The sequence below is a fragment of the Dasypus novemcinctus genome, chromosome 3 (assembly GCF_030445035.2).
Source record: "Dasypus novemcinctus isolate mDasNov1 chromosome 3, mDasNov1.1.hap2, whole genome shotgun sequence".
NCBI lineage: Eukaryota > Metazoa > Chordata > Mammalia > Cingulata > Dasypodidae > Dasypus > Dasypus novemcinctus.
The window spans coordinates 49,775,091-49,797,194 of record NC_080675.1 but is presented as its reverse complement, the minus strand read 5'-3'; the positions used below and the strand labels follow the sequence as shown (position 1 = coordinate 49,797,194).

The 22,104-nt window shown below is 36.7% G+C and overlaps 1 protein-coding gene across 1 annotated transcript in view; it reads left to right on the top strand.

Annotated features, from left to right (window-relative positions):
* The window catches only part of MNAT1 (MNAT1 component of CDK activating kinase), a 291,203-nt gene that overhangs the window by 99,017 nt on the left and 170,082 nt on the right, over positions 1–22,104 (top strand). The window contains exons 2-3 of the mRNA XM_058293326.2: positions 3,945–4,097; positions 6,629–6,702. Of these exons, the coding sequence (XP_058149309.1) occupies positions 3,945–4,097; positions 6,629–6,702 (227 nt within the window). The remainder of the gene's footprint in view (positions 1–3,944; positions 4,098–6,628; positions 6,703–22,104) is intronic.

Here is a 22,104-nt window from a genome sequence, read left to right as displayed (position 1 = left end):
ATAAAAAGAACTGATTGAAAATTTAACAGCAAATGTATTAAGGTTCAAGTTGAGAGTGTCACATAAATATATATATATATAAAACATTCTTATTTTAGATTTTGAGATAATTGAGAAATGATTATTATAGGAAAGGGGGCTAATTAGATACCATGACTAATGAGCTTAAAATTCACATTATATATAAGCAGGTAATTTGTTTTTATCAATAGTGCATATTGCTTTTATCAAAAGTAATTCAATTTAGAATTTTGAAATCCTCAAGAAAACTTTGTGAATATGAATAGCTTGAAAATCCCACATTTTAAAAAGATGAAAATTCAAATTCATTAGCTACTGCCTAGGGGCCACAATCATTAGAATATTATTACTTCATTCTAATTTCCATTTGAAAGTTTTTTTTATCATAGTCTCTTGTGGTGGAAGAAGAGGGGAAACAAAAAGAAAGAAAAAAACCTAATACATTGTTCATCTTCTTTGGACTAGTTTAATCTGGTTGAAAATTTAACCATCAAAGATAAAATAGTTTCTTTGGGAAAATGTATTCTGAGTTCCAAGTACCCAATCTGTAAACAAATTGCTGGAACAAAATTTATTTGTAATACGGCTTTCTTTTCTAAAGTGCAACAAGTGTTGTTTTTCATGGGTTTCTGTGAATCCTGAAATATATTTCAATATTGGATGTTGGTAATATTTCATTAACTTAATTAACTAGATGAATATTGAGTTTATTTCTACCTCTAAAATTTTGTTAGTGCAAAGATTTTGTCAAATTGTTTAGATGAATTAAGATTTGTAATGTTTTAGTGCTCAGAGTCAAGGCTTTTCAATCAGTATTCATTGGTACAGAAAAATTAGCGTGGTTTGGGAGGGAAAATTTATTTAGTAACATCTATCTCCTACCCTCAGAATTAAGTGCACATGGGTTAAGAAACTACTTAATGCAGGGCTTCTTAACCAGGGGTCTGTGAGCTTGAATTGAAAAAAAAAAAACAACTTTATTATTGTGGGGACGTGTTGGTGTAGGTGTGAAATATATATTAAATAATACACAGTATGGACTTAGTAAGGGTCTTTTGTTTTGATTGGAAAGGTGTCTGTGGAACAAAATTTAGTGTATGAATAAAAATTCATTTAATGGGTAAACAAATCACTTCTTTTTTATCTTTATCTTTCAAGACCATAATCTTCTGTTTTAAATTGTTTCCAGAATCCAAGGAACTAAAGAAGAATGGAAAGAGCTGATAAAACTAGATTACTTCAAAACTGTCTTAAATATTTGTGACTAAATTTTCATCTCTTTCTAAATCAATTTAATAATTTTTAATTATTAAAGTTCTTCATAGAATATAATTGCTCTTTTTAAAAGTAAAGTAAACAAGTACATTAAAAATCTTGATAATGGAATATAAGCAGTTAAATATTCTTGATAAAAGAAAATAAGTTGAGAGAGAAAAGAGAGTGGGCACTATTCTGGTTTTTAAAAACAATACAAAGCCATAAACATTCTTTGGAAATGAGTAAGGACTAAGGATTTGGAATTTTTCAGCAACTTTTCCTCTGTTCTGTGGAATATAAGGTTTTGTTTGAAAAAATTCCTGGAGGCAAAAGATTGCCCACATGTGACTATTTCAGATGCTCTGTTGCAAGATGAACTGAACCAGCAAATAACTACTTTTTATTTGGTTGCCTTTTTATGACTAGGTTTTGCATGTCTGTATTTTGTAAACATGTAGAAAAAGGTCTGGCCATATAACACTAAACTAGACAGGTAGTTTGTTACCTCTTAGAAGTGAGATAGAGAAATAAAGAACAGAATCAAGTTTGACTTTCAGGTTTTCTCTATAAACTTCTATATTGTTTGAGCTTAAAAAATAAGAGTAGTTCTTTCAGCAATTAAAATCAAGAATGGAAAAATTGTATAAGAAAGTAAACCATTTAAAAAGTTCTTTAATACTATTTAAAATTCTTATGATTTAAAGCAGATTTAAAAAAAGCTGGGATGTACAATGTATTGTGAACAAATAATGTTTAATATACAATATGACTTTTAGAAATATTAGAAGTGTTTTAGATTACATTGTTAACTGAAGCATTGACTGAGTCTAGTCTCTAAGATTTTGAAATATAGAATGATATTTGTGGCTCCATAGTTTTAAATATTTCCATTGGCTCCTTGCTTAAAAATATCTTTAGTTAGTGTATTTATAAAGTATTTCTGTTTTCAAATTCTGAGGTTAGGTTTAATTCTTTACCCACGGAGAATAGCTGTGCCACTCCCAGCCTTCTAAGCCCTAAGTGGTTTTTCTGAGGTTTTGTTTTTCTGAAGTTTTGTTCATAATGATAACAGTGATCTCTACTCTTCCTCTTTGGAAATTTTTTTTTCTTGCTATTTTTTTATGACACTATAAAGATAGAAATATGCAAAGGTCAGTGTTAGTATTTTTCTAATCCCCTTAAAAATTCTTATTTTTCTGTATAATTCTTCTCATTTAGCTTACTCCACAAGTCAAATACATACTTGGAATGAATCAATTTTTCCTTATTTATTAGAATTTCTCCTTTCCCCCTCTGTCTTATATTTCTTTCTTGAGTAAAATTTATTGAGTACTTTCTTTAATATCACTGGGAATAGAGAATAAGATAGGCCAAACTCTTGGCTTTCATGGAATATTCATTTTAGTGAGGAAGACAGAAAATCAACACATAAAGCAAAAAGAATATAGTTTCACATATTGCTCAGTGTTACGAAGAATGTAAAACAGGGTAATAGGAGTAATTAGGGCTGGCGTGGTCCTTATGCATGTGAAGTTGGGCAAGAATGCAATTGGACAAGATACCAACAGTTTAAATGTTTAAAAGTTATAAATCAAGCTATGTCGTTGGCCCAGCCTGTATTCCCATGGTGCATCCTGAACAGCAGCATGTGCCCTCGAGACCTGGAGTCTAAAGAAGCGCCTCTCCCCTCCCAGCCAGTTTTCCCACTGCTGGTTTGAATGGTCACATGGTTCTGTTGGTGCAGGGCAGAGATGCCTGGGTGGTGCCTAAACTACCTAAAACAATAGAGGAACTGTGAACGCCTCAAGCCCGAGGAATCTGATAACAGAGACTTTCTCCTCTCCCGCTCCTTACTTTTCCAACTGAAGACTTCCAGGACGTTCTAGGCCCTTTCCAACTATATATACCCAAGAAGAAAAGAACGAGGGGACGCAATTATTTGGGAAACCTGGATTGGTAGATTTGGGGCAGCCATCTTTAAATGATTATAGGTTTTTTAAGTAGTCCATCTTTCTAGGATTTTTCAAGACAAAAGCTGTGGTGATTTTCTCCTTTCTCCACACATGCTAGGGCACTCTGTTTTGCATCCTCTGGCATAGGGAGGTGGGGAAGTTTTTCAGCTAGCAACTCCCCCTTGTAATTCCTGTTCGTTCAATTGGTTACTGAACTTTCAAAAAATTTTTCTTACAAAGCAGAAACATAAAAAAAGCCTTCATTTTAGTGCTTGTGATAGGAAGAGCCCTGTAAAGTGCAGTACTCCTAGCAGAGTCTTCTCTTGTCCAGGTCTACAGGTGATACTGGGCTACGAGTGGAGATGACCATCACTCCTTTACGTGTCTCTTTGACTTCTCCCTATCCTGCTGCCTCTTGAATCCCCCTAATCCTCCCACTCAATTTGTTTTAATTGATAAATTTAATTTGTAAAACTTAACTGGTTTCCTTTGGGACACCTGTGTCTGAAAAGTAAGCTCCAAATGAAAATGAAAATCTGCCAAAAGGTTTTTGGTAAGATCTTAAGTAGCAAGGACTGGTTTTCATGCTAAAAATCATAATCATCAAAAGGATTGGCACACTATATGCAAACTTGCTGCAGATTTGAATACTACCTCACTTGCTGCAGATTTGCTTACTACCTTAAATGTTGTGTTGTATTCTTATCCTTACAGGTGTGAAAGTTGTGTGGATTTACTCTTTGTGCGAGGAGCTGGAAATTGTCCTGAGTGTGGCACTCCACTTAGAAAGAGCAACTTCAGGGTACAACTCTTTGAGGATCCAACTGTTGACAAAGAGGTTGAGATTCGAAAAAAAGTGCTAAAGATGTAAGTATTATTGCTTGAATGATTAAGAGAACTTTTAACAATGATTTCAATAATTGCTCTCATTGTTTGGTGTTATAAATGTGAACAGATTCCCTAGTGGGTAATTATAAATTCATCTATCTTTTCATTCAACAAAAATTTATTAAGTGTGTGCTCTGTGGCAGGTATTGTTCTAGGTGGTCCAGATATATCAGCGAACACATTTGAAGCAAAAGGAGTAATCACATACATTTCTGTTTTGAGTGGGTTCCCCCCCTTCATAGTTATATTGTGATGTAGAGATGAATAATTTCTTTAGAGAGAGAATTCAGCTTCTGGTAATACTATTTACTAACCGTTGTTAGAAAAGAGTAGATTCTCCTGATTGATGGCTTCACATTTGCTGTTTATTCTTTAATTAGCAAATATATATTGAGTCCTACCTACTGTGTGCAAATACTGTGTTAGGCATGTTAGGAACTATGTATGAAATGATAAGTGAAAGAGCTATCAACCCAACCCTCAACAGGTTTATGTTATAGTAGTGTAGATAGCAAAGAGACAAAAAGGCAAACAAAACAACTATATGATATAAATTGAGGAAAGGGCTATGAAGTTAGTGACTGAGTTTGTTCTGAGGAGGTACCATTTCAACTGAGATTTGAAAGCTGTTAGAGAAAATCATGTGTAAGTTAAAATTTATTCCCCAAATGTATACATATATATTTGGTATATATGTATTATACTCTCTTTTCCCTGTACAATTTAGTTACTCTTTTTATTGTTTGGTAGTAACATTAGGTTTCTTTTCTTTTCTTTTTTTTTTTTTTAAAGATTTATTTTCTTTATTTCTCTCCCCTTCCTCCCACCCCTGCCCTGCCAGTTGTCTTGCTCTCATTCACTGTGTGTTCTTCTGTGTCCACTTGTATTCTTGTCAGTGACGCTGGGAAACTGCATCTCTTTTTGTTGCGTCATCTTGCTGTGTCAGCTGTTTGTGTGTGTGGCACCATTCCTGGGCAGGCTGCACTTTTTTTATGTGCAGGGTAGCTCTCCTTACAGGTGCACTCCTTGCGTCTGGGGTTCCCCTACGCGGGGGACACCCTTGCGTGGCACAGCACTCCTTGTACAAGTGCATCAGCACTGTGCATGGGCCAGCTCCACACAGGTCAAGAGGCCCTGGGTTTAAACCTTGGACTTCCCATGTGGTACGTGGACGCTCTATCAGGTGAGCCAAATCCACTTCCCTTAGGTTTCATTTTATCTGTCCTTTTATTGTGCCACCTTATCCTTGTTTGTGAAATTAAAATAAATAATACATATATTTTTTTAAGTTAAAATTTTTTGTATGTGGAATACGTTTCAAGCCAGGTCACTAGTGTTTTAACAGCCTCTTTGTAGATGCGTAACCATTGTTACTTTATGAATGCCTCAATCTGTTCTTTCATTATTTGGATTACTTCTGGGAGGTAGTCTGCTCTGATTCTGATCATTTACTGTTAAGTCTTTGCAGTTTTCTAATTCTTCACCAGTACATTACAATATTTACATATTTTCCTGATATAGCATTCTTTAGAATGTAACTATCAAAAAAAGGAAAGTTTCTTTTGAATTACTTTTTAGTTTAGTCATTCTATAAGAAATGCAAATCATAATATCTAATAATTGACTTTAAATTCATTTTGCAGAACTTCAAGCTCCTAAGCCTTAGAAGGATTGTATGGATTGTACATTTTGAACCATTCTATCCTGATTTTACGCCTTCTGTGTAGTCATAAGATTTTTTTTTTTTTAAAGATTCTGGGACTGGGGATTAAACTCAGGACCTATATATGAGAAGCCGGCACTCAACCACTGAGCCAAATTGGCTCCCTTGAGTTGGTTTTCATGTTTGTTTCCTTCAAACCTGGAACCTCCCATGTGGGAAGCAGGTGCTCAGTCGCTGTAGCCACATCTGCTCCCATAAGATTTTTTTTTTATAGATTTGTTTCTCTCCCTCCCCCCCCCATTGTCTGCTTTGTCCACTCGCTGTGCATTCTTCTGTGTCCACTTGCACCCTTGGTGGCACCAGAAAATGGTGTCTCTTTTCTTTTTTGTTGTGTCATCTTGCTGTGTCAGCTCTCCATGTGTGCGGCTCCACTCCTGGGTGGGCTGTGCTTTTTTTCACACGGGACAGCTCTCCTTGCAGGGCATGCTCCTTGCATGTGGGCACCCTCACATGGGGGCACCCCTGTGTGGCACAGCACTCCTTGCAGGTGGCAGCTCTTCACATGGGCCAGCTCACCACACGGGTCAGAAGGCCCTGGGTATCGAGCCCTGGATCCTCCCATATGGTAGGCGGACACTCTATCAGTTGAGCCATGTCCACTTTCCCCATAAGATTTTAAAAGCAGCATTATTGATAGTTAAAAATCTGGTGTCAGGAAAACAATGTTTAACACAGTAAGCAATCCTTTTCAATGTATCTTATATGAAATAGGTAAGAACAAATAAACCAATTAGATAATATTGGAAGCAAATGATGTGTAATACGTTAATTTTTTCTTGTCTTAAAGATACAATAAAAGAGAAGAAGACTTTCCCAGTCTAAGAGAATATAATGATTTCCTGGAAGAAGTGGAAGAAATTGGTATGTTTTTAAAGCTCACACTCTGATGTGCTACCCAATGAGACCTAGTGCTTTTATCTTTTAGAAGACTATGAGAATGTCTCACATAAAAATCCTTAATAGGTGTTGTTGTGATAGTTGATGTTTATGTAATTACTTTTTCTTGAGCTTAGATCATGTTTGTCAGATTTGAAGCATACATAAGTAAAGGGCATGTTTAAGTACTAAACATTTTGTCTTAGGAAAAATGCGATGGTTAGAGTAACATCATTTTATTGCTGGGACGAAAGGCTAATCTCTTGTGTATTGAAGTATTAGAATGGTCTAAACAAAAGAAAGTAATATTCATAATTTTTTCTATAGGATTTCTTTTAGCTTTATGCATGGTGACTAGAGCCACATGTGGTTTATCATCATTTAATATCATCAATTCTATGCATACAGTAGTTTGAAAATACTTTGAAGCAGTTAATTGTTAAAGAGGATTCTGTGTTATCTGGGAATCAGGGGTTGGAATAATCCTGCTACCTTTTCTTTCTGAATTGATTAGTCAAAGGGTGTTTTTGTCAAAGAAAAGTATTGCTTCTGTTTTCTTGAATAAGATTTCAAAAGCCTGAAAGTGGGTATACATCTATTAAAAAATTAATGTCATTTAAAAAAGTTATCATAGTTATTACAAAGTACACTTTTGGAAGTGACACATGGGTTTTAGACTGTGAAAATTAGAGGCTTTGAAGATCAATTACCTTTTTTATTCTTTTCTCAAACTTAAAAGCCAAAGTATACCCACATTATTTCATATTTAGAATATGATTATAATAAAATTAACCATTCTTTAGGAAGTTTATATAGGCTAAACTTTTAGAAAACCTAGTTCCTGAGAAACAGAATATCCTAATTCCTTTAATGTCTTGATTAACTGAAAAGATCTTTTTGTGTCAGTTGTTATCGAAACTTTTCTAAAATGTCTAAGTTCATTTTTATGCCATTGCAAATAGCATGCATAGAATATAATTTAGGTTTTGTCTGAGATTTTTTAGTGCCTTAGTATCACAGTTTTTTTCATAATGCTTAATGCACTGTGTATGTAATCTTAGCTACCAGATTTTAGTGGAAAAGATGGTAGACTTGGGAGTGCCATGGTAAAGTGGAAAAGTTAGGATTAGATTGAGAAGACAAACCAAAAAGAAATCCAGAAGAATTATGTAAGTATATAGGTATGTAGAAATCTGGCTATATATCAATATTTAGTGTAGGACAAGCAATTGGAAAGCAAACAGGAAAAACTGTTTACCTTTATTCTAAAGCAATATGATTAGTCAAAAGTCTGGGCTGGTTATAAAGGGAAAGGAGATTCTAGATGTTGTAGGGCAAGTTGAATACATGTTCACAAGTACAAGCAGACTGTGGGGAAGGCTAAAATAAACTGATGGGCAAAGAAGACAGAGACCCAATGAATGAACTACCAAGGTCTTTTTTTCCCCTTTAACTTTTCATTTTGAAATAATTTCAGATTTATAGGATACTTGCAAAAATAATACAAAACCATATGGAGAACTCTGGCATACCAACCCCCCCCCCCCCAATGCCTAGACCCACCAATTTTAACGTTTTGTCACATTTGCTGTTCTTCCTATCTTTATTGTCTGCATATTATCTATTGATTTTCTAAACATTTGAGAGTAGGTTGTATATGTTATGCTTACTGAACATAATACTTCCATGAACATTTCTTTTATGTAAATTACCTTAAGTACAGCTATCAAGTTCAAGAACTTTAACATTGATATAAAGCTTTCAGTTTTTCTGTTTGTCCTAATATATCCTTTGGGGCCATGAACATTTCTTTTATGTAAATTACCTTAAGTACAGCTATCAAGTTCAAGAACTTTAACATTGATATAAAGCTTTCAGTTTTTCTGTTTGTCCTAATATATCCTTTGGGGCCTCTTCTCCTTCATTTATTAGATTCAGTCCAGTCTTATGTATTGCATTTAATTTTGATTGTCTCTTTAGTTGCTCTTTATTTTTATTGTAGAACGATGTATACAACGTACTTTGCCTTCTCAGTCATTCCCAAACATATCCATTTAACAGGATTAATCACATTCACAATGTTGTATCATCCTCACCACCATCCAATAACTGGACTTTTCCCATTTCCCCAAACAGAAATCTTATACTCATTGTGTGTTAATTCCTTATTATTCTCCTTATTAGGTAAGGAAACTGTGGCCCAAACATTTAATTTGAAAGTGATTTTGCTCTTTTGTATATCCAGGAAGGATTGTCTTATGTTGCAGTATGTTGAAGCTTTCTTAACCAACCTCCGCTTAATTGAGTCACTGTAGTAATTGACATCCCCTAGTCTTTCCATAAAATGTACTGACTGAAGCCCAAACACAATGAATGCATAATAAATGCCTTTAAAAAAAAAAGATTTATTTATTTCCCCCCCTTCCCCTCCTCCTGCCCTTTTGTTTTTGCTGTCTGTGTTGTCTTCTCATTTTCTCTCCTCTGGGATTCACTGGGATTCGATCCTGGAGACTCCTGATGTGGAGAGAGATTCCCTGTAAATTGCGCCACCTCAGTTCCTGGTTTCTTCTGCGTTTCACCTTGATTCTCCCCTTGTCTCTCTTTTGTGGCATCATCTTGCTGTGTGACTCACTTGCGCAGGTACTGGCTCACCATGTGGGCACTTGTACAGGCACTCTTGCAGACACTGGATCACTGCATGGGTTCTGCATTCACCACGTGGGTACTTGTGCTTACCATGCAGGCACTCACACGGGTGCTGGTTTACCACACAGGCACTTGTGTTCACCTTGTGGGCACTGGTGCACTGCGCAGGAATGCTTTCTCTTCTTCTTTTTCACCAGGAGGCCCCAGGTATCGAACCCAGGTCCTCCCATATGATAGGTGGAAGGTCTATCACTTGAGCCACATCTGTTTCCCATAAATGCTTTTCAGTAGAAGTTGTTGTCAAGTACACTTCTGTACTTTTCTCACTAGTTCAGTTATATACCAACAGTTAGTTGCATTGGTAACCAAATCTTTTTATGCCAGTTGTATTTACTTTTGTAATTATGCAATTTAACTAGTTGAGGAAAAGTTGCAGAACTCTGTAAGGATTCTGCTTCTCAGGTTTTTGTTCTGCTTAAAAAAACATATAAACTGAACAATATAGGTGATGGGTATGGCTTATAAAAGGAAGAAGTACAACTCCAATTCAAGGCTAGACCTTGGATGTATGACATTAAGTTAGAGAATAACTGTATACTTACTGTATGTTTTAAATTAAAATAAAATGTTTGGGAATTATGTTTGTTTCCCTCCTTTAACAGACTTTTCTAAGTAATCAAGTACTAATCTGGGTCATGTTGGATAATAAGAAATTCTACTGTATTTGAAGAAATTGCTAATGTTTGGGACCTAGGCTCATGGGCATATAGTTTATTTTATGAACTTTAGCTCATTCCAGGAAATATTTATTTGTTGTACTATGTGAACTTCTCATGTTGGGCATTTATGATCTTTGCCCACAATAAGCTTAGGCTCTAAAGTGTGAGATAATTAGGTATTCTAATTTCTATAATGTAATGTGGTAAGTCTTATAGAGTAGGCATTTATAATGTACTATAGGAATACAGATTAAAAAAGCAATTAATTCAGCACTGGGAAATAGAGTGGTAGTTTGGGGAAACTCAGACATTTGAGTGACATTCTAGAGGAGATGATTGAGGCTGGGAAACTTTTAAGGGTCCATTGTAATTATTTGAATGAAAAATAGTGAGGGCTTGGAGAAGGGTAATGACAGTGAGGATAGATTAATGGAATGTTTTAGAGACAGAGTATTCAAGTAACTGATTTATGTAGGAAGTGAGAAGGATCAGGCAAGGATGAATTAAAATATTCTGATCATGGGCAGTTGTATGGTATTAATTTAGATAATAAAAGCTGTAGGATAGGCAGTATTTTTTATTGTTTAGTGAGGCATATGTAGAAATGAGGGATGAAGTAAAGATTTTAGGTGTGAATCTTTTGTGTTGTTAAAATGTAGTTCCACCACTTAGTTGTGTGGCATTTTTTTGATTATTGTATAAATAAAATTTCCCCTTAAATTTTTGTTTATATAGTTACCTATTTTGTGTTTTATTCATACTTTTAAAGATGATAATAGGTGTTTGTGATATCTGTATTGGTTATCTCTGTGCTGACGAAAAGTATAAAATATTAATTTAACAAGCACCTACTGTTCTATATACATAATCTCATTTAGACTGAGTTTTATGCACATAATCTCATTTAATGTTACCAAGAGCTTGAAGTGGCATTTTTATTCCTATTTTGCATATAGAGAAGAGACTCAGAGAGGTTAAGTGTTGTATGCAAGATCACATTGCTAGTAAATAATGGAGCCACGTTTTGAACATGGGTTTTTCTGACTCTCAGAGCCTGTGAAATTTCTTGGTAGATTCAGAGAATAGTTAGTAGAGTTTAGGAAATGGACTGCTGATTGGTGTAAGAGTGGAAGATAAGAGAAAAGAATTGTTGGGGGCCATATTTTTAAGGGTCTTAAAGAAGCTTGAACTCAATCTTACAGGCAGAAGGGTGTGCTATTGATGATGTTTAAGTCTAAAGTGAGAGGAATAGAGTTGATAGCAGTTTCATGCTAAAGGGTCAGTGTTTGAGGATTCATGAATTGGAGAGTGAGGTCATATCATTATATATATTTCATTATGAATCCTTTGAACATCACAAACATAAAAATTTTTAAAAATTACAATTATGAATAATGACATGAAAATTTGCAAAAGAAGGAGCATAAATGAAGATGAACTTTCTTATAGCATTAACAATAGACTCTTTTCCATCGATATAACAATATATACATAAAATTTCTTGTTTCTTTTAGCCCCAGGGATTAGCTCAAATGTTTGTTCCTAGTTTTATAATAAACAGATTATTCTTTTGGTGGAAAGAATACTTACGTTAAAAGGGTGAGAAAGCCCTAAGGGCTTTAATTATAAATTCTGTAATTCAAAAAGACTTCAAAATTGTACTTAAATGGCATTAAATCTTTCAGAAAATACAATAGGTTTTTCTGTTGGCTTTTGGTACTAGACTAAATGCAGGTCAACATCTGAGCTAAACTGTAACCAGATAAAGGCCCAAGTGATTGTTATAAAATAATTAGCTACTATTCCTTTTTCTTCAAGGCTATTGTACCATCCTATTCATAATGGCAGAAATAAGATTTGCTTTATTTGAAAATTTTCAAAAATAGTAATCCAATTTGATGACTCTGTTCTTGATTTTTAAAGGAAGAGGTTTGAATTACCTGTGATTATATTTAATCTACTGTATTGCTATTACCTTTGTCTTCTAAATTAAAAAATGACATAAATGGTTATTTTACATTGATTAAATTTATCATAAAGTTTTTAGAGCATAAAAAATGTATAAAAAGATAAATTTCACTTAGAATTTAAGGTGACTGATTTCTAAGATCTATTTAATGAAAAGTTTAAATCAGTAGTAAATTGTCTACCAAATGTTGTTTTTAACTCTTCTAAACATTCTAGTAGAGTAACATCTTTTCAGTAGATTGATACCATAAGAAACCAAGATTATTTGTTCTTGTAGTTTTGAATTTTGCCTACTTTACCATGTATAAATCTATAATTATAAGGTAGTTTTAATTACATCTGTAATTATTGAGTTTACCATTAAATTTTTCCTCTCATGATAATTGAGCTTCTACCAGATGGAAGGTTTTATTGTTGTTGTTCTTCTAGATCTCTCTGTACATTTTTTAAATTCTAATTTTAAAAAAATTTTGTCATTAGAGAAGTTGTGGGTTTATAGAACAGTCTTACATAAAATATGGGATTCCCATATACTAACCCAACACCAACACCTTGCATTGGTGTGGAACATTTGGTAGAATTAATGGAAGCATATTTTTTTGTAATTGTACTATTAGCTATAGTCCCTAGTTTGATTTAGGGATTACTGCTTGTGTATTGTAGTTACCATTGATTTTTTAAAAAAATATTCATTCTGTTACCACATATACAGTCTAGCATTTTCCCTGTTACTGACATTCAGATATTTATATTTCAGTGCTATTAATTGTGTTCACAATGTTATGCTACCATCACCACCATCCATTACCAAACATTTCCATTATGCTGTATAGGAACCCTGTACATTTTGACTTAACTTCTCATTCCCTATGCCTGCTCTGTGCCCAGATAACCTGTATTCTAGATTCTGACTCTTTGAGTTTGCTTATTCTAATTGCTTCAAATCAGCAAGTTCAAACAATATTTGTCCTTTTGTGTCTGGCTTATTTTACTCTACATGATGTCTTCAAGGTTCATCAGTGTTGTTGCATGGATCAGAGAACTTCATTCCTTTTTGAGGCTGAATAATATTTCATTGAATATATTACCACGTTTTGTGTATCCATTCATTGGTTGATGGGCTTTTGGGTTGCTTCCATTTTTTGGCAGTTGTGCATAATGCCACTATAAAATTGGTGTGCAAATACCAGTTTGAGCCCCAGCTTTCAGTTTTTTTGGATATATACTGATTAGTGGGATTACGGGTTGTATGGGGTTATATGGTAGTTCTATCCTTAGCTTTCTGAGGAACTGACAAACTCCACAGTGGCTGCACCATTTTACATTGCCACCAGCAATGAATGAGTGTTGCTGTTTCTCTGTATCCTCTCTACCACTTGTAATTTTCCTCTCCACCACTTGTAATTTTTCCATTTTTAAAAAAATAGCCATTCTAATGTCTGTGGAATGGTATCTTATTATGGGTTTGATTTGCACTTCCCTCATGGCTAATGATGTTGATCATCTTTTCATGTGTTTTCTGGCCATTTGTATATCTTTTCTGGGGAGTCTATTGATGTCTATTGATGCCTATTTTTAATTGGGCTGTTTATCTTTTCATTGTTATGTGAAAGGATTTCTTTCTGGAAAGCAAACCATTTTCAGGTTTGTGTTTTCCAAATATTTTCTCCAATTTTGTAGGTTATTTTCAGGATAAACTCCTCTGAGGAACAAGAGTTTTTATTTTGATGAGGCCCCGTTTATCTAATTTTTTCTTTTGTTGCTTATGTTCTGTGTGTAACGTCTAAGAAACCATTGCCTAACACAGAGTCCTAAAGATGCTTCTCTGCATTTTCTTTTACGAGTTTATTAGTTCTAACTCTTTTTTTAAAAAAAAGATTTATTTATTTATTTATTTCTCTCCCCTTCCCCTCCACCCCTCTACCCCGGTTGTCTGTTCTCTGTGTCTATTTCCTGCATCTTCTTCTTTGTCCGCTTCTGTTGTTGTCAGTGGCACGGGAATCTGTGTTTCTTTTTCTTGCGTCATCTTGTTGTGTCAGCTCTCCGTGTGGGCAGCGCCATTGTTAGGCAGGCTGCACTTTCTTTCACGCTGGGTGGCTCTCCTTATGGGGTGCACTCTGTGCGTGTCGGGCTCCCCTACGCGGGAGACTCCCCTGCATGGCAGGGCACTCCTTGCGCGCATCAGCACTGCTCATGGGCCAGCTCCACACGGGTCAAGGAGGCCTGGGGTTTGAACCGCGGACCTCCCATGTGGTAGACGGATGCCCTAACCACTGGGCCAAGTTCACTTCCCTGGTTCTAACGCTTAAATTTAGTTTTTTGAACCATTTTGAGCTTCTTAGGTCTAATTCTTGTATTTAGGTCTTTGGACCACTTTGAGTTGACTGTTTTATTTTTTTTTTAAAGACTTATTTTTCTCCCCTTCCCCCCTGGGTTGTCTCCTGTGTCCATTTGCTGTGTGTTCTTCTGTGTATGCTTCGTGTCTCTTTTTGTTGCGTCATCTTGCTGCATCAGGTCTTCCTGGGCAGCCTGGATTTCCTTTTGTGCTTTGTGGCTCTCCTTATGGGGCACACTCTTTGCTTGTGGGACACCCCTGTGTGGCACGGCTTTCCTTGCGCACATCAGCACTGCACGTGGGCCAGCTCCACATGGGTCAAGGAGGTCCTGGGTTTGAACTGTGGACCTCCCATGTGGTAGGTGGACACTCTATCCATTGAGCTAAGTCCACTTCCCTGAGTTGACTCTTTTATATGATGTGAGATAAGGTTCCTCCTTCTTTTTTTGCAAATGGGGCTCCTGTTTTCCCAGCATCATTTACTAATAAGACTCTTCTTTCCCAATTGAGTTGTTTTGTCCGCCTCTCAAAAATCAGATAGCCATAAATATAGCATTGATTTCTGAGCTTTCAATTCTATTCCTTTGGTCTATTTGATAGTTTGAAGCTGTTATATACCCTAAAAAATTATGTTCCTAAAGCTAATCCATTCCTCTGGGTGCAAACCTTTTGTAAGGTGGACTTTTGTTTAGTTTACTTCAGTTAAGGGCCTTTTGTTTATATTACTTCAGTAATGTGTGACCTAGGGTGGATCTTAATCCTCTTAATGGGATCCTTTATAAACAGATTAATACAGAGAGAGATGGATAGAAAACCATGGAAGCTGAGAGAGAAAGTCATGGAAGCCAGAAGCTGAAAGCAACGAAACCTGGAAGAGAAGGGAGAGACCAGCAGATGCTGCCATATGCCTTGCCATGTGACAGAGGATTATAGGATCACTAGCATCTTGCATCTGGGGAGAAAGCATTCAGCATGTTTTTCAACCTTGGAACTGTAAGCTTGTGAGCTAAGAAATCTCCATTGTAAAAACCACCCTATTTCTGGTATATTACTTTTGGCAGCCTAGCAGACTAAATTAGTCTATATGTCTGTCCTTGTGCCAGCACTTTACTGATTTGATTACTGTGACTTTGTAATAAGCTTTAATATCAGGAAGGGTGATCCTTCAACTTCATTTTTCTTTTTCAAGATGACTTTAGCTATTCATGGTGCCTTACTCTTCCATATAAATTTTATGACTGGCTTTTCTGTTTTTGCAGAGAGCAAATGTTGGAATTTTGAATGGGATTGCATTGAATCTAAAAATTTCTTTGGGTAGAATTGGCATCTTAATGGTATTTAGTCTTCCAATCCATGCACATGGAATGTCCTTCGATTTATTTCAGTCTTTGATTTCTTTTAGCAAAGTATTGTGCTTTTTTATGTATAAGTCCTTTGCATCCTTGATTAGATTTATTCCTTAATATTTGATCGCTGACAAGAATACAAGCAGGCACAGAAGAACACACAGCGAATGGACACAGAGAGCAGACAACTGGGGGGCGGCTGTGAAGGGGAGAGAAATTTTTAAAAAATCTTAAAAAATTTGATTGTTTTAGTTGCTATTGTGAGTGTAATGTTTTTATTGATTTCTTATTCTGATTTTTCAGAATAACTGGACTGTACTGTAACTGAATAGCTAACTGTCATTCTCAGCTCTGAGGAAGTACAGCGTGTTTAAATCTCTTCTGCTGCCGCCTCTGTTCTGTGAAGGTTGAAACAGTGGCTGCCAAGCCTCTGTCTGGGCGGGCTGAAACAATGGACTTCCTCAATACCAGTACCCCAGCAGTCCCAATTCTGAATTCACTAACCAAAAGTTGTGACCAGTGATCAGCTGTGACCACCCCTTTTCTTGGAGAACAGAAATTTTATTTCCCTTTCCATCACCAGTGAGCTAGCCAAGGGGCTAAATCTCGTAATGGCTAGACAATGTACTGTTCTGTACCAGAACTGATGTGTGCCCTTCCGTGTTCTTCTGAACTTTGGGATTTCAAAATAGTTATGTTAGACAGTTTCTGCCTATTTATTTCTTGTTTTAGTGGGAGGACTGATTCCTGAAGCTCTCTATTCCACCATTTTTACTTTAAGTTCTGGATGTGATAAAGATGAGTCAGAACTAGAATCTGCCCCCAAAGGACAGTCTAAAAGAACAGATAAGATATATATTTAAAGTAATTGTACAAGATAGAAGTGGCTAAGTGCCACCAGAATGATGTTAGATAATGTATTGTGGGCACTCAGAGATAGTTTACAGTCTACAAAGTGAGTTTATATAGAACAGGCCTAAAATGGGTCATTTGAATAGAAAGGCGGGTATATAGGATTGAGAAAGCATAGGCCCTATACAGATGCAGAGGAATACCTGAATTGGGCGGGCAGTAGCTTTTTAGATATTGGAGAAGCAACATAACTAGCATTGTAGATAAAAGCTCAGCTTTGGAGTCAAAAAGTCTAGGTTAGAATCATGGTTCCAACATTTCTAGCTGTGTAAGTTGGACAAATTATTAATATCTTTAAACCTTATCTATAGAGTATGAAGTACTTTAAAATATAAAATATAAAATATAAAGTAAAATATTTGTATTAGTACCTCCCTCCTTCAGGAGGATTAAATGAGGTAATTAAGTCAGGTGCTGAACACAATGCCTGTCATACATACTACATGGATGTTTGCTATATAAAACCTATTCTTCAAGCAAAATTTTGAGAAGTAAGTTACTTCAAGGAAACAAATGAGAGAGAACTGCGCATCTCTTTTCCTTGGTTCCTGAAAGGAACAACAGAAAGAAAAGATGGAAAGCTAGTGTAGGAGATAAGGATGGAATATTACTTTGGAGCCACAAGTTGAAATCTTTCATATGAGAATATGTATGTTTGGATTTTGTTTTCGAGGCATCATGAATGAGTGAACTGAGTGATTCATGACTGTAAGGCATAATCACAACTTCATTTTAGAAGGTGTATTAGTCAGCCAAAGGGGTGCTGATGCAAAATACCAGAAGCCTGCTGGCTTTTATAAAGGGTATTTATTTGGGGTAGGAGCTTACAGATACCAGGCCCTAAAGCATAAGTAACTTCCCTCACCAACGTCTGTTTTCGCATGTTGGAGCAAGATGGCTGCCAATGTCTGTGAGGGTTCAGGCTTCCTGGGTTCCTCTCTTCCAGGGTCTTGCTTTTTTCTGGGTTCAGGGTTCCTCTCTTCCTGGGGCTTGCTTTTCTTTCCTCTGTGAGCTTACTTCTCAGGGCTCCAGCTTAAGGCTTCAGCATCAAACTCCAACATCAAAAACCCTCACCTCTGTACTTTGCCATGCCTTTTATCTGTAAGTTGCCATCCACCAAGGGGTGAGGACTCAACGCCCTAATGATGTGGTCCAATCAAAGCCCTAATCATAACTGAATCACCCCCAGGTACAGACCATATTACAAACATAATCCAATATCTATTTTTGGAATTCATAAGCATACCAAACTGCTACAGAAGGATTGGCAGTTGATTCCACTAAAACAAAAACAATGTGTTTTCTTTCTTTATTTCTTTAATAAACATTTATTGAAAAACCAGCACAGTGCTAAATACTGTTTAATGAATAAAGCAGATACTTTAATTTATTCCCTGTTGTCACTTAATCTTATAGTTTCTTATACTATTACTTCAGTATATTGTGTTTATGGGTGATCACCCTAATGAGAGTGTTAGTCTTTGGAAACAAGAGCCTCTTTTGTATGTTCATAACACCATAGTGTTGGGAACTGTTTTTGTTTACCAAAGAGCTGCCAATTCAAAGTACCAGAAATGTGTTGGTTTTTATAAAGGGGATTTATTTGGGATAAAAGCTTACAATTCCAAGTCCGATAAAAATCCATACTGAGGCACCATATCAGGTGCTTTGTCACCAAAGTCAGCTACTGTTAATCCTGTTGTCTGGGCATGTGGTAAAGCAAGATGGCTGCCGATCTCTCCTGATGTCTCAGCCTTCCCCTCTGGGCCCACTGTCTCTTGGAGGCCAGCTCCTGGAGGCCAGCTCCTGGAGCTCAGCTGTGAGCAATCAGGCTTATGGCTTGTCTTTTTCTGGGCCGAGTTGAAGTATAAGCTATTAGGCATATAGCATGGCTCATCTGCTCTGTTGGCCCAGCTTCTTGGGGACTTTGTGCTTAAGTGAACTTCTAGTCCTCTCTCACATGACAGGGTAAAAATAGTGGCTTCCTTTCCCAGTGTCTGTCTGACTCTCTCTGTGACTCCATTTTTATCAGCTCCAGTAAGAGAGCAAAGACTCAACCTGAGTCATGCCTCACTGACATAGTCCAATCAGAAACCCTAAATCAGTCTTATCAAGTAATATAATCAAAGGTCCCTCACCTGAATTTAATGCAATCAAAGGGTATCACATCCACAGGAATAAATTAGTTCGTAAACAATCTTTCTTATTTTTGGATTCATAAAATGATCAAACTGCCACAGGAACATTGTAGATGATAATTAAGTTCTTCTTTTTTTCCTTTTTCCTCTATATCTGAATAATGAAACAGATTATATAAGATGTGAACTTTGAATGCAAGGTGAAGTGCAAAAGAATGAAAATTTTGTCCTATCATGTAAGGTAGAAAGATTTTCATATGAGTTGGAAATAATATTTTGCATGTTAACAAGTGAGGGAAGTTAGTTCAGGCTTTTAGTATTTACAGATTACTCATTGGTTCTGTTTCCATAGAGAACTCTAATACAAAAAAGAGCAACTTTGGAAATCATTATATGTATTGTTTTGTAAAATGTACTTTGAGATATTGTCAGATTTTCCTGGCATTTGTGTGGTTGAAGCTATAGGAAGTGATTAGATTGCTCAGCAAACATAGAGGGAGGAAAGAAAGGAAAACATATGATCATAAAGATTACTCAGATATCAAGAAGAGCTAGAGATGGAAACAAGAGTGAGTATGTTAGTTGGAGGAAGATCAGGAGCAAACCTTAACAAATTGGGTGGAATGGGGGAGAATGTAGACTACAATGTAGACCACTGTCCATGTGGTGCAGCAGTGCTCCGAAATGTATTCACCAGGTGCAGTGAATGTGCCACGATGATGGAAGAGGTTATTGATGTGGGAGGAGTGGGGTCAGGAGTGAGGGAGTATACGGGTCCTCATATTTTTTGAATGTAACATTTAAAAGAAAATAAAGAAGAAAAAAAATAAGTCAAAAGAAGGAAGTACCTGAGATAAAAATCAAGAGATCAGTAATTGTTAAGCTGGCATAGATTTTGAGGATGGTGGAGATTGTAAAAGATAACTGGATTTGATGGCTCAAAGGATGGCCTAGCATATTCAATGGATAAATTTTGAGTGGTTGGCAAGATAGTGGAATCAGTTCGTCTTAATTCATGGATGATGGATGCATTTCTGAGGGCTGATGCTAATCTGGAGCATCCTTTATTTTGTGTTAGGGCTGAAGTATGATTAATAGTGAGTGCCCTATAATTCATTTTAGCCATTCCCCTGATTTACCACCATTACTGTTTTAAAAAATTATTATTTTTTATTGTGGTAAAGAGTATAAAACTTAAAACTGATCATTTTAACCATTTTTAAGTATGCAATTCAGTGATATTAAGTAGATTCACAGTGCTGTGTAACCATCATTTCTTTTTTTTTTTTTAATTTAATTTAATTTAATTTAATTTTTTTAATTGACTTTGTAATAATATTACATTAAAAATATATATATATGTGAGGTCCCATTCAACCCCACCCCCCACCCCCCCTCTCCCCCCCCAACAACACTCGTTCCCATCATCATGACACATCCATTGGATTTGGTAAGTACATCTTTGGGCACCTCTGCACCTCATAGACAATGGTCCACATCATGGCCCATACTCTCCTCCATTCCATCCAGTGGGCCCTGTGAGGATTTACAATGTCCGGTGATTACCTCTGAGGCACCATCCAGGGCAGCTCCATGTCCCAAAGACGCCTCCACCTCTCATCTCTTCCTGCCTTTCCCCATACCCATCGTCCACCATGTCCACTTTTCCCAATCCAATGCCACCTCTTCTATGTGGACATTGGATTGGTTGTGTCCATTGCACCTCTATGTCAAGAGGAGGCTCAGATTCCACATGGATGCTGGATGCAATCCTCCCATTTTCAGTTGTAATCACTCTAGGCTCCATGGTGTGGTGATTGTCCTTCTTCAACTCCATCTTAGCTGAGTGTGGTAAGTCCAATAAATCAGATTGTAGGTGCTGGAGTCTGTTGAGGCTCAGGACCTGGCTATCACATTGTCAGTCCAGAGATTCAAATCCCCTAAATATATCTTAAACCCCAACATTAACTGCACCTCCAGCACATTAGCATGAAAGTCTTATGAAGGGAGATCCCATCTGAGTCCAGATTCATCACACATAAACACCATTTCCAACGAGGGGCCATCTGCCCTGGTAGTTAACCCCATCGGCCATGACCATAACTCTCATGGGTCTCTTTAGTCTTCAAAGGAACCAATATCTGGGGGTTGTATCTGCTTTATCTGTCTCTCTGACTCTGCTCAGTTGTGCATGAGGGCAATCCTTCTGCCAGCCTCCAGACTCTTTTTTAGAAACTCGTAGCCATATAAACTCATTTCTCCTTTCCATTTCCCCCTTACTTTAGGTCAAACAGCATTTTAAAGTCATGTTATTTTATGTAGACATGGATATTCTGCTGATCTGCATTGAACCTTCCGTATAAGGTCCTTTTCCAGTTGCATCATCAGTTGGTAGTTGATAGTGGTCCCTCGTTGCCAGGGAGGCTCATCCCCGGGTGTCATGTCCCACGCTGGGGGGAAGGCATTGCATTTACATGCTGAGTTTGGCTTCGAGACTGGCCACATTTGAGTAACATGAAGGCTGACAGGAGGAAATTCCCAGGCACAATGTTGCTCTAGGCCTTGTTCTTATTTTAGGTTTATCAGCTCACAAGCATAGTCATTAGCATCAGGGGCTCACTGTTGAACCCTCACTCCCTCCCGGTCCCCGCCACTGTACCTGGGAGACTGTCGCTGCTCCCCTAGGGACCACGACAGAGCACCACTGGCCAGGAACCCAGTACCCCCCTGCTGTGGTTTTTAATTGTTGCCACTATGAGTATATCCAATCATTACCATGTACCCTGGACATATGTTCTGTACAGCTCCCTGTCAGCCATATATCACCTGTCATTGGTATCCCATACCAGTATCCCTCCATTGCCATTGTTGAAACACTCTGTGATCCAGAACTCCCCGAAATTTGAAGCCCAATATAATGTCATGGTCCCTTACTAGGGAATGGCATATAGCGATGGGTTTAAAGGATAGATAAAGAATTTGGATAAAGTTAGATAAAGAACTTAGATAAAGAATGTTGATTTGAAAAAATTCCACATCCTATCCTTTTTTTTTTTTTTTTTTTTTCCCCCTAATTATTCAGCATTTCTTCACAGGAGTCCTAGACCACAGCAATGCATATATATAATATACAGCACTCCCACACATCCACCAGAAAACCTTTTCCCTTCCACAGTGATACTCTTACGCCCTATTCATATCATATTTACTTAAGGTGATGTACAGAGTCTGAGATATTAGCTTTCTAACAAGGTAACATCTGTGCTTACATTATGGTACATACTTTAGGATACACAGTTCTTTACATTTTTAGTTATCCTATG